Genomic DNA, 14,304 nt, shown 5'->3' on the forward strand with positions numbered 1-14,304 from the left:
CACAGGCAACCACTATATAAAATGTGGCAGCCAGATAATGGCAAAGAACTATACCATGTGCAAGTAAGCGAGGCAAATAAGCAAGGCCAAAGGAGGTACACAGGGGACAGAGAATACCGTGGGGGACCCACGCGTATCGCCGCACAGCGGCTTCCTCAGGGCAAGTGTGTACATCGTAGCCTACAACAAAGAGGGTATATAAGCCTATTAGTTAGAAGATCATGAGAATCACCTGTGTGGAGGCTGGCAGTAGAACCCATTCATGACCATATGGGAGCGCATATTACAGCGGCTGTAATGCATATAGATGCGCGCCGCCATCTTGGAAATTCCTTTTATATATATATACTATTGTGGGCGTACTGTAAGTCCCATACTGCACTTATCTGTATCAGGATGTATTGGAAGAACATAACTAGGGGAAATATGCCCCAAGTGCTTGATGTCAGGGGCTCCAACAAGCCCCTTTATTTGTATTTAGATACAAGGAGAGGGCAGTATATTGAACCTTTAGTCCGGAGAGAAGAATGCTCTAGTTGTGCTTCATGGAGGTTCTTCTCCAGTTATCACAGTGTACTATGAACTGCACAGGATCCTAAAGAAGCTCCTGGCCTCATTGCCTCATTATGAAAACTACAAATACAGTAGGTGGGATGCAATTTATATGGAAAGACGTCCTCTTTCAATTAATTATCACTTTATTTTTATGATCTTCAGTTTTTACATTTTGGGATAACATGTTGGGCTCCAGAACTAATTACTGATTTTCCACAAAGTCTAGAATCAGAAAAAAATGTCAATTCTGAGCCTTTGGATTTATAGAGGAGCTGCCATCTCTCCTGACAGGTTTCTTATAGTAAGTCTTCTATTTAATTATAAGGGTCCATTTATCATAGGCTAATGGATAACTGGATGTTACCACTCCTCTAGTCAATAGAATGTGTCCCTAGACAGCCTTGTATTGTCATCGATGATTGGACACTGTCAGTGTCAGTGTGTAGGGACATATGCCTTTCCCAGCAGGAATGGCAACACTCATTTGTCAATACAAATTGACAGGAACCGGCGGTAATGCTGTATGTTCATGGGCAGGGATGGGGACTAAACTGGCAACTTGGCATAGCTGGTGTTATAGAAATAGACAGAGAAAGTTTAAAAATGCAGCAATCTTTTGTCTTTACTTTAACAACCTTGTGGATGGCTGACATTTGTATCTGGTTCACTAAATTCTTGCTTTGTTCCAGGTCTCACTCTCATATATGAAGACTCATTTCCCCAACCCTTTGGATCTCCCTATCATGCAGGGAGACTCACTTCTCCAACCCTATGGATCATATTATTTTGCAGGGAGACTCGCATCCCCAACTCGCTATTATGCAGGGAGACTCACTTTTCCAACCGTTTTGGATATCACTATTATCAAAGGCACTCAGTTCTCCAACCATTTGGACCTCACTATTATGCAAGGAGACTTGCTTTTCCAATCCTTTGGATTTCACTATTATGCATGGAGGCTCAGTTTTCCAACCCTTTGGATCTCACTATTATGTAGTGAGACTCGCTTTTCTCACCTTTTGGATCTCACTATTATGTAGGGAAACTAGCTTCTCCAACCCTTTGCATCTCACTATTAGACTGGACTCACACGAACGTATGTAAAAACGGTCCCATTCTTGTCCAGGAGAGTTTTTTCTCACTTGTCGTCATCTATGTGCTGTCAGTGTGCTGTCAGTGTGCTGTCCATGTGCTGTCTGTGTGCAATCTGTTTTTTTCATAGCAGCTATTAGTGATTTACAGTCATTTACAGGAACATTTACAGTCATTTACAGGAACATTTACAGTGTTCTGTGCTACATGATAGAATTGTATCCATAAAAACAGACGTCACTAGGATGGTCCGTGTGCTATCCGTTTTTTCCTCGCACCCACTGACTTGTATTGGTGAGTCTCGAACGTTTTCAGGACACAATTGCAGCATGTTGCGACTTTTCTCGCATCTGGATTCTGAAAACTGACCAAATGCTCTGCCTCATTGACTAACATTTGTCAGAGTGCAATGCGAGATTTTATCGCATTGCACTCTTCCGATTCCTGCACTTGTGTGAGCGTGCCCTTATGCAGAGAAACTCACTTCTCACACCCTTTGGATCTGACTATTATTCAGGGAGACTCACTTCTCCAACCCTTTTGGATCTCACTAGTAGTCAGGCAAACTTGCTTCTCCACTTAGCTGGACTCCTAATGTAGGGAACCGTCTGATCCAATCTGCTGCATACACACAATTTAGTTAACACTTGTAAGCGGCTTACTTGACTTTTCAGTAGCTATGGATTAGGTTTTGGCTCCCTGAGTGTGGCACCTATCATCAACAGGTCACATCAAACTACAGGCTTACAACTCTCCAAGCGCAACAATACTAAATAATATCTCTATATGGTGACATTTGACGCTATGAACCAGTACAAAGCCATACTGGATCCCTTGACATACTATCTGAAGACCATTGTGACCAGCTCAATACAATTCAAGTATCAATAAAATCACATGAGCATCACAAAACCACAACAGTCAGGTATAACACATCAGCAACACATTAATCATCCTGATATGCATGTATTGATGGGTGAGACGGGGTTGGTTTCCATGCCTTACACTAGTACAGATAGGTGATGTTGACTATAGACATGGCATGATAGGGTGGCAATGCAAAAGGGATAACCTCCAAGTTTGGGGGAACAGTTCAAGACCTATGTAAGTTACCAATATTTACACATATATACAACAACTTTAGAAACAGTCACAAATATTGTGAACAACCTACTGGATAAAATGCTCTTTTTTCTAACCCCTTTGACTATAGACAGTCACAGTATTCAACTGGTATACCAATGACCCTACATTAACATTCACTCTGGGTGGCCCATGTTTTAGCTAGATGCAAATATTACATCATCCACATTCACAAATTTACCATATAATAAATTAGGTAGTTTGTTAAATGAATGATGAGATGCTGCTCTTGTCTGTATGTAATAGATCAAGTATATTGTGCTAACTGCTAGTCTTGCAGAGGGGCCCACCGGGAAATTTACCTTCCCCCCCTGTGGGCCAGTCATTACCTGGACATTTACGAAAATCTCTCCAGATAATAGGTAAACATAGAAAGAATAAATTTAATTACAGTCCAACCCAGTGCCATTCAGACCAATGTATGTTAATACTTTGATAACATTACATTAAATAGGATTAATTCTTATTAATTATATTGCCAATTCACTGTTAAAGTGAGACAGCAGCTCTGATTGACCATACACTAACCGCTGCCACCCAATGGAGAATATATGCAACTGCACCAAAACATAAAGAGTGATAGTGCATCAATAACATTGTGTGGGGACTGTCCACATGTTCTGCTCAGTGATTTGCTTATCTCTTGATATTTACTTATTACAATCGTGTATTCAAATATATCATAACTTCTCAACATTTTATGCAAAAGCTGCATTATGAAACAAGTAAACAATCCACGGTTGTATATATATATATGATGCATTGATTTTAGTAAGATGTAATCGGATCATTTCCATGGAACATGTATGGTGCAGAACATCCTTACGTGCTCTTATACTATGATAGATTCTGTAGTCTATGGGCAGAATGGTGCAGGATTTGTAGGAGCACAATGCAGGGTGTAGAGAGGGAATTCCACAAGTGTGTATGAAGTAGGGGATTAGGATAAAGGGTCTTTTTTCCGTGCTGTCCTCCTTTTCATCATACTGCATAGAGAATTAGTTTTGGTGAGTGTGTGCTGCCACTCTCCTCCCTCTGCCTCTCTCCCTCGCTCTCTCCTCATCCTGATCACACAGCTTTGATTCTCTGGCTCTCAGTAAACAGCTGAGACTCCCACCTTTTTTTTTCTCCCTTTTCCTTTGGACAGAAGACAGCAGTTCGTGTTTGGAGCTACAATCTGCAGGGTCTGAGAGTGGCGTGCACCTGTATCCCCCATTAGCAGGTCCATCTTGTGTTATCATTGTGTGTATCTTTTGTGTGTCTTTATATTCTTGTGTGTGCCTGTGTCTAAGATTCAGAACATTTTATATAGCGGCATCTAAGGGAGCATTGATGAAGGGCACAGCAAATTAAGCACTGCTAGGATCTACTTAGGGTGCTGTGCTTGCCAAAAATGCATCATGCATCTTAATTTGCTTCCTCCAGTTCATTGCAACATGCTGTAGGCTCTCAGCCCCTGTTGCCTTCCCTTCTCTTTATTATTTTCCATGATACTTGACTCATTTTGGTCATTTGCTGCAGATCTGGATGTATCGGATTTATTTTACTTGAGCTCCATCATGTCCCATGCTCAGTTCCCACGCAGCCTCGTCATCTGAGGATGAAGAATTGCTGTATTTTTGTAGCGTTTGATTATGGAAAGTGACAAATTAGAAAATGTCTTCTTTTCCTGTGTATTCCATCTTCATTAGAGATATGAGAGCTGGGTAATGATATCCAAGGATGAAAATAGCATCCTGAACTTTTTTTGCCATACAGCCCTAGCTGTGCTCTGCAGAATCCAGGGATGAGGCAGGGAACATCCTGAATGAATGTGTCTCTTGCGGAGAAAACTGTCATTCTTTTTTATAGGGGAGGTTTAGTGTATTTGTCTTTTTTGCATACATCAGGTTACAAATGGTGCTGTTTGATCTCTGATCTTGTATGTGTATCACTCCCTTTCCCTGATTCCCTCTCCCCGCACCCCACCTCCTCTCTTTCTGTTTTTTTTGCAGGTGTGACAGTTTGAAATCTGCCCAGTAGGTGGGACTTGGTGACTTTAGCACCCGTTTTTTCTGTCTCCCCCATCTTCTATTGCATTCCTCAGAAGTCTTGTAGATCTCCTGGAAAAAAATAAATAAAAAAATAAACCAACAATCTGGAATCAACAAGACAGCAGCAGCAGCAGCACCAGGCACTATGCATCTCTGTGGGCTGAAAGCAGTGTGCGTCTGAGCCATTTCAGGATGACTTTAGCTGCAAGAGGATTTTACATCTGATTGCTTATCAAGAGAAAAGGCTGAGATATCTTCTCATCTTGGTTTCCTTCCCCTTACTACCCCCCCCCCCCCTTTTTTGGGGTTGAAAACATCTGTTTGAAATGGATGTGTCTCCGTACCCTACAAAGTGCAGTTTTTGGAGGATTTTCTTACTATGGAGCATTTTGCTGGACTATATGGGTTCGGTTGTGGCTTGCCCTGTTAATTGTGTGTGCAGCAAAATTGAAATTCTCTGCAACAAAATGGACAATGGGAACATATTCCCCCTCTTGGAAATGCAGGAATCAACTAATGCAACCACAAGCTTCAACATCACTGACCTCTCCAAGAACATCATTTCAATGTAAGTCTTCCATTCCAACCTGAAACTGAAATGTGCCATTTGCTGTATGATGGCAGTGATTGCACTGTGCCTTGTATCCAACACTTGCTTCATAAGCCTGTCTTAATTATCCATGTTATCAAGTTATATTTTATTATGCTGGGATTTTTATAGTCTATACACAAATAATCCTCTACTTCCTCAAATAGGGGCGATTTGCTTAACTAGAATGGACGTAATCTGGTTACATTGCACCGAGCCATGGGAATACTGGGCACGATAATAACTCTTATTAATTATGTTCCATGGGAAAACTGAGATATTCCATTTTTCTGCCTTAGTAGTTTCTATTGAGCTGGGTCAGAACTAAGATCACGTATTATGAGTGGTCTCCATTGTAGATGTGGTGACTCCTATAGTTGGAAGATAGCACAGAATGAGTATGCGGTAACTGGTTTACTATGAGATGATTTAGGGTGGTATCAACTTATATTGCCGTGTTGTAGGACATCAATCATCCTCAAGTCACCCAGCCAGCTCTCTGCTGGGCACATTGGGCACCATGCGCTTAGGTTCTTCATGGTTTGGCACCCTAATGTACATCTTAAGAATTGCCTTAATTCATTTACATAGAGAGATGGATACCCAAGACAGACAGAACGTGCCTATCCTTCAGAACCACCCTATCCTCAGCTGGTGATATTTGTCACAGCTGAATTGGTGGCCATACACTGCTCAGCAGAGCCCATAGTAATGGCTTTTTTCTTGTATCCTACTGATATTAAATGGACAATGCAGTTCCAAGATTATATACAACATGATAGAAAAAGCCCTCCAAAGTTCCCTTTTCTCACCCAAATGCTAGTAATGGAAAAAAATGACTGGCAGATTGATAATGATGCAGATAGTTCTCGCCTTTGTTCCTGTTTATACTGTTGCATATGGTTGAGTTCCAAAGATTTAACTCATGGTGTGATACTGCTAGAGGGTCCTGTGGGCAAGAAAGCGTTAACTGCTTTTATGTGTAACCCCTTATATATTGTATGAAATGTTCTTAATGGCACATCAAAGAGGAAAAAAATATCAAGCTCTTGAGTTTGTCAGAAAAATGATGTAATAATTCACTAGTGGTAAACTTCTCCCTAAGAGGAAAATGCTCAATCTGTCAACTAGTGCTGGCTTCATATAGTGCATGGAAATGCAGGAACACTTGATGATTTGGATAAGAATTATTAGTGCATTTTTCACCCACTGACAGCAGCACAGTAGAAAATGCTTCCATGTTCCAACTCCTATTTCCCGAGCCCCCGGTTGCTAGACAATTCTTGCATTAAAGCCCTTTCTGGTTGGAGGAAGGTTTGCTGAATGTCTTGTCGTCAGGATTTTTTTTTTTTTTTTTTTTTTGCTTCTTCACACCATGCATTTGTGAAAGAGCCATGGAGATTTGCTTCCCCACCCTCTCATTTAAAACACAGCACAGTGTTTAAATATGCAGCTCAGCCACTGGATCAGACACCATAGATAATCCTTAGGAAGTGACGGTGTCATGGAAGCGTGTGGACATGGAATGGGAAAAAATATAAGTTAACTGTATGGACATGAAATAAGGCAGTATTCCTGCCCACCATGGCTCTACAGTACATGGCCCCTAGTTGTTCTTCGTGCCATCCAAGTTTATTTGACATCTGTTGCTTCATCTGCCACTGATTTCTAATATACTGATACTGCATTGTATGTCTTTATTTCTCTGAGTATTGCAGATTTGCTCGATTGTATGCTACCAAATGACTATACGCCTCCCTGCCCTGGCTCTATAAATTTGCAGTTCCTTACAAACATCACATTTAGGTCCATTTGGCCAGGACTGTTTGTTTCATTTGGCACTCGAGATACTGTGAACGAGATTGCAGAGTGAGAGATGGGAAACATGGACTAGATGACATGGAGCTTGGAATACTGTGCTGATTTCTTTAAATTCAGGAATGAAATTGAAAATAAACTTTCAGCTGGAGGTTTGGTTCTATAAAAACACATTTAGGAGATGTAAGGAAGAGCAATGAAGGGATACAGTCATTGGCTTCCATAATTCTAACATATATGTGGAGCATTGTAGTTTCATCAAGTTGAGCTCATGTAAACCATGGAGGATGTGATGATTTGGTCAATGGAAAGCCCCAACGTATCCATTTTTGTTAGTGCTAAACACTATTTTGAGGCCAAATTAACCACTATGATATGGATGACTGATGATGATGATGGTAACATTATTGTCCTAGAGAAATTATACTGTGGTTACATATTGTATAATAGTATTAATAAAATTGTAACAAATATTTCCATATTCTCCATATTACACATCACCTTGCTACTTTCCTTTTGAACTCCACCCTACAGTAGATTGTAACTCCGCCCATGCGACTACTTGTTTTCCCAAAGGAGAAATATTTGATCGATGCAGGGCGTTGTCTCATTGTATCATTGTATCTACTCAACTTTTATATGCAGCACAAGGGCAAATTAAATTTCCTAAATAGAGCAATAATGGTAGACAATATCTTAAAGACCAAGCCTACCTATATTGACTGTGTTCTGGGGATATTCAATATCTTGCACTCCACTAATAACTATATATTAGCTATATTTAGGTGCCTGTAATCTTACAATCCCCCATGTTTCCCTGTAGAGGACATATGGAGATGTTAGAACCAATGTCCTTCATGAGTTTAAAGGCTATAAAAACTTTTGTTCTGTAAATTAACACTTCTCCATTGGTAAATCCCATATTGACACAAGTCTTCAAACTCAATGTTCTTAGTTGTACGAGCAAATTCTACAAAACGTGAAATCCATCCGAATTGTAGTGGTATTCTAGGCCACAAGGGAAATTGTGGTCAGATTAAGTATTTAATGCAGATGCTGAAAAGCTGGTGTGATAATGGAAGTGTTCGGTTGGTTTGAGCAACTAGTTATTGTTTTAATTAAAAAGGAAGATTGCTGGGTTAATATAACCGTAAAAAAACTTTCACCCAATGTGAATCATGTTTTATGGTAACTTGCCAATGAGCTAATCGTTTCCTGGTTCAATGGCAGAACTGAAATGTTGAAAATTTAAAATCCAATCACGAGTGGCATTCCTAGATGGAAAGGACGACACGTGATTGAATTGGAGGATTTATTATTGGCTTCTGTCCAGTCTTTGGCCAGGAACAGCCTGCTGAATTCAGACTAAACTGTGTGTTGTAGCTGTTTGAATTTAATACAATGATCACTTGTTTTATGCAGAAGGTGGTACTGCTGTAAATTAGGAGTACTCTCATGAATGCTGATTATATTCTCGCTAGAAGTGGGCTTCATCACTGCACATGGATGGAGAGAGCAATACAGCAAGAGGGCTAAGCAGCAATCCAGTTACATTGACCAATACAAAATATACTACATCACTAATAAATGTGTAAAAAAGAATTCCAACAGATTTACAGAATTACCAATGCGGGATCCATTCAGTGTGCGTGTGTGTGTATGTATATGTGTGTATATATATATATATATACACATACATATTTTGATATATATACTTTATATGGCTCAGATTATATATAATGTAGCACGGCAAATAATGTCTATTCAAAACATATGGGCTAATGGTATCTATATTTAGCTATCAGACTGACTTGTGATCCCAACCCCCACCTTCCAATTACACTTTCTAGATCTCACCTTACTTCACTCTGCAGAAAGTGTTCATAGATTTATGGCAAATTCGTTGTCATTTGTGACAATTTAATTTAGACATTTGCTCAAGCAATAATTTCAATAACACTATGTATATTCCGTTACAGCCATATCATATCTGCAATGGTTTATCTGAAGGCTGGTTATCTTCCATAAAACACACATAGGCTTTACCTAGGGAATGCAAGATGGAACTATGAGGCACTATTAGTTGCCATATTGGACATAATCCAGCTTTCTCCATTGTAACCAATATGGCAACCAATATAACAGGCGTGCATTGTGTGTGCAGTGACTAACAGGTTCATTTTCCGACTGCTCTGTTGAAACATGGCGTAACCAACGTTTCCAAAGTCATACCACATGTATCTGAACCTCTGCTCATGAACAGTGTTTATAAATTTAACTTTACAAAGTTCTCTGTTAATTAGTGTTCTCGAGCCTGGCGCATTGTTTCCTGTAGAAATGTATGACGAATAACAACACATACGTTTTTACTGGATGTGTGAAGGCAGAACCTTTCATTTCACAAAGGCTAACTGAGGCCAGACGCACAGTTATTATGGTGGCTGAAATGCACACTGCATAAAGATCTGGGAAAAAGTCATGTGTGTGTATATATATATATATATATATATATATATGTTTCATACAAAGAAAAAGAAAATTGAAGCACTCTTCAAAAATTCCACAATTTTATAGAATGAAATAGCAGCGAGGAGGCATGTGCAAGGAGGCTTCTTCCTAAGAATTATTTTATGGTCCGGATTGTGATACAATGTAATTGTGCATTGTGATCCACACAAAGGCCAAAAGGCTAAATCATAAATAAAAGGGTTGGGGAAAAGCAAGTCTGCGCATTAGGGTACACTACAGTATTCAAGGATTCAGCACTTGAATGCTGGTCAAAGCACCCACCCATGTTATGCTATTGGACTTAATACTAAAGAACACTCTACACATTAGAGGAAAGTCGTACAATGCTAGTGACATTGGTGGGACTGACTAAACAGATGATGGAAGTGTAAAGAAGGCATGAGGATTTTCAATTTCCAATACTTTGGTTTCCCCACCCTCTCCCTATTAATAGCAAATGCATACTTGGCTAAATATGTATGTTATTGTGTGGTGGCGGGGGTAGCTTTTGTCAACTTCCTATATATATGCTGTATATGTGTGTATATATATATATATATATATAAAATTATTTATTGCTTATTTTAAACTTTTTAAAAAAATAAATAATTGAAAAGTGGGACGTGCAATATTATTTGTCCCCTTTAAGTTAATACTTTGTAGCGCCACCTTTTGCTGCGATTACTACACAAGTCGCTTGGAGTATGTCTCTATCAGTTTTGCACATCGAGAGACTGAAATTCTTGCCCATTCTTCCTTTGTAAACAGCTGGAGCTGAGTGAGGTTGGATGGAGAGCGTCCCAGTCTCAGGTCTTTTGCAGACTCCAACAGGTTTTCTTCAAGAATGGTCCTGTATTTGGCTCAATCCATCTTCCCATCACTTTTAACCATCTTCCCTGTCCCTGCTGAAGTAATGCAGGCCCAAACCATGATGCTGCCACCACCATGTTTGACAGTTGGGATAGTGTGTTCAGGGTGATGAGCTGTGTTGCTTTTACGCCAAAGATATTGTTTGGCATTGTGCCCAAATATTTCGATTTTGGTTTCATGTGACCAGAGCACCTTCTTCCACATGTTTGGTGTGTCTCCCAGGTGGCTTGTGGCAAACTTTAAACAACACTTTTTATGGATATCTTTGAGGAATGGCTTTCTCCTTTCCACTCTTCCATAAAGGCCAGATTTGTGCAGTGTATGACTGATTGTTGTCTTATGGACAGACTCTCCCACCTTAGCTGTAGATCTCTGCAGTTCATCCAGAGTGATCATGTGCCTCTTGACTGCATCTCTGATCAGTCCTCTCCTTATTTGAGATGAAAGTTTGGATGGATGGCCGGCTCTTGTTAGATTTTCAGTGGGATGATACTCCTTCCGTTCCAATATGATCGCTCGCACAGTACTCCTTGGGATGTTTAAAGTTTTGGAAATCTTTTTGTAACTAAATCCAGCTCCAAACTTCTCCACAACAGTATCACGGACCTGCCTGTTGTGTTCCTTGGTCTTCATGATGCTCTCTGTGCTTTAAACAGAACACTGAGACTATCACAGAGCAGGTGCATTTATACGGAGGCTTGATTACACACAGGTGGCTTATATTTATCATCATCAGTTATTTAGGACAACATTGGATCATTCAGAGATCCTCAAAGAACTTCTGAAGTGAGTTTGCTGCACTGAAAGTAAAGGTGCGAATACTATTGCACGCCCCAATTTTCATCTATTTATTTTTTTAAAAAGTTTAAAATAAGCAATAAATGTCATTCAAATTCACAATTGTGTCCCACTTGTTGTTGATTCTTCACCATAACATTAAAATGTTTATCTTTACGTTTGAAGCCTGAAATGTGGGTAAAGTTTGACAAATTCAAGGGGGCCGAATACTTTCGCAAGGCACTGCATATATATATATTTCTACAAATATCCTAATTATTTTTTTGTCTACTATTATCACTTTTCTGGGGACTTTAATTGAGTTTAGAGCTTTCATTTTGCCAACTAAGTAAAAAAAATTAAATGGAACATAAACTAATTCCAAGTTTGTTCATTTGTTACCTATTTTAGCATAATTTATAACTCTCCTCTAAACTTTGGATTGCTTTTTTTTTCTCTCTATAAGAAAATATAGATTTTAAATCTGTAAATATCTGGGAAAAGACCCGAATTGATATAAACAGAGATAAAGTGGTAGAAAACTTTGATAAATAGATCTCTAAAACTCAAACTGTAGGAGTGGTTGGTCTAGATTAAAGTATTGAGTGTTTTGTAATTAGTATTGATAGACCGTAATTTACTTTTTACATGATGCCGATAGCATATTGCAGAGGTTATTGGAACTTATTTACGGCAAAGGATTTCTTGCATGCTCGGAAAATCCTAATGTAGCATCATTTTATTGTAGCACGACACGTTAAAGGTCCAGTCACGTCTCATTCAAACAGTTAATTTTGTGTGGGGTTTAAAGCACTACTTTAGATCTTATTATCTAAAGGTTTGCATGGCTTGTTGATCTGTATAATGAAGCACTGCTTATCTAAGTTCTATTACTGTGCTAGAAGTCTATAATTTGTCACTCTATTGACGTTACCAACCTGTGGAATCCACTCTTTTGTATTGGCTAAAGGCCAGAAGCCTATTGACATTGTGCACCAATTGGCCCATGTTCCAACTACATTCCTAGTACAAATCCGTTATTCAGTTCTACTTTTATGTCTTTTATTCCATGTAACTAAACCCAGTTGCCTTCAAGTTGTTTTAGAGAGCTGCCAAAAGCTGAATTGTAATGCCACTGTGATTATGTGGACAACCTCCAAGTGTCACATTTCTCTTGCCAATGTCTTTGCCATCACCAATGGGTCGACTCCTTAAAGTAGATGAACATTTTTTTTTTTCCTTGTGTTGTTTTGATCTCTGGAAAGTATTATATAAAACCAGTTTCTTCTCCTCAATACATTCAGCAACCATACTATCACTTTATTAGTCTTCTTTATGGGTCATGATTTCCAAGATCATCGTTAATCTTGAAGACAGCTCTCATGATCACTTTCATTCACGTCTCACTTTCTTCGTATTGAGCTGGCTCTATTTGCAGCAAGTGATTTCGAAACATGAGTTATTAAGTGACAGATTTGCCATAGAGGATTGATATGTTTCTGTTGTGGTTCTAAATGTATCAAACCACTAATATAGGTGGATATAGGGCAGAGAGGTACAAGTCTTATTAAAGAAAAAATATTTATACAGCCTGAAAAATGATAGTGTTCTGGGTTTTCTCTTTGGCTTGCAAGTGAATAGACTGGATAGGCTGACCTTTGTCGCACCTTCTATGTTGGGACTCTTGCAGGACTGTGACTGGGCCCTCAAAAGAAGCAATATGATAATTTAGTTTAATTAAATGTAACTACACTTTAATACATTCAATATACTCATGAAGTATACACAGTGATTGCAAAAGACAAGATTCATATGGAAAGCAATAAAGTAAATTGAAAATACATACACATACAGTCATGCTCGAAAGTGTTGGAACCCTTGAAATTGTTGCTTAAAATGAAGTATTTCTCCAAGAATATCATTACAATTGCACATGTTTTGTTATACACATATGCATTTCTTTTGTGCATATTGAACAAACACAAAAAAAAAATCAGGACATATTTTCATGGAAAACATCGAAAAATGGTCCAGTCAAAATTGTTGGCACCCTTAACTTAATATTTGGTTGCACATCCTTAGAAATAATTAACTGCAGTCAGTCGCTTCCTATAACCATCAACAATCTTCTTACACCTCTTACCTATAATTTTGGACTCTTCTTTTGTAAACTGCTGTTCCCAACAGCAATTTCAAGATCATTTAGAGCATGACTGTGTGTGTACATGTGTGTGTGTGTGTGTGTGTGATACATACTGCATATACTGTATATATATATATATATATATATATATATATATATATATATATACACTGTATATACTGTATGTGTATATATATATATATATATATATATATATATATATATATATATATATATATATATATATATATAAAAAATAAAGAAAGGAGCTGAAAAGACAAGAAGGTGTAAAGCTGGCATCTAATCCTGGTGACACCAGTGTGATGGGGTGCAGGGAGTCAATCACCTGGGTAAGTTGTGCACGTCACAACTACTGTGGACCACTTGTTAACGTGGATAAACGCCTGCTGCAGCCCCATAGGGAGAAGTAATTTAGTGGAGCAGGAGAAAATGGATCTAATGCTGCTCTGCCGGATAGAGGATTTTTCATTAAAATTAGCAGGTTTTATAGTTCATAGTTCTATACATTTATGATGTAGATTGTTATGGTTGGTTCCTGAAGATGGAGCATGCTAGCTCTTGAAACGCGTAGACCTGTGCACAAGAAAACCTGCAGATTTTATTAAAAATTCTATAAGTCCATCTGGCAGAACAGCATTACAACCACTTTCTTTTGCTTCACTGATATATATGTATGTATATATATATATATATATATATATATATATATATATGAAGTTGCACTCCAAACATAACAAAGGACGTGAAGAAGAAAG

General features: G+C 38.7%; 1 protein-coding gene across 7 annotated transcripts in view; it reads left to right on the forward strand.

The window, feature by feature from the left end:
* Nucleotides 1-3,828: 3,828 nt before the first annotated feature.
* NTRK3 (neurotrophic receptor tyrosine kinase 3) overlaps nt 3,829-14,304 on the forward strand; it is a 1,080,464-nt gene continuing 1,069,988 nt past the window's right edge. For 2 of the 7 annotated variants that reach the window (XM_075345945.1, XM_075345948.1), the window contains exons 1-2: nt 3,829-4,012; nt 4,785-5,391. In XM_075345945.1, the coding sequence (XP_075202060.1) occupies nt 5,150-5,391 (242 nt within the window). In that variant the 5' untranslated portion in view covers nt 3,829-4,012; nt 4,785-5,149. Of the gene's footprint in view, nt 4,033-4,784; nt 5,392-14,304 lie in introns of all 7 variants that reach the window. The other 5 variants (XM_075345947.1, XM_075345949.1, XM_075345950.1 and 2 more) reach the window with 3 other exon arrangements.

Source organism: Anomaloglossus baeobatrachus, chromosome 4, assembly GCF_048569485.1.
Source record: "Anomaloglossus baeobatrachus isolate aAnoBae1 chromosome 4, aAnoBae1.hap1, whole genome shotgun sequence".
NCBI lineage: Eukaryota > Metazoa > Chordata > Amphibia > Anura > Aromobatidae > Anomaloglossus > Anomaloglossus baeobatrachus.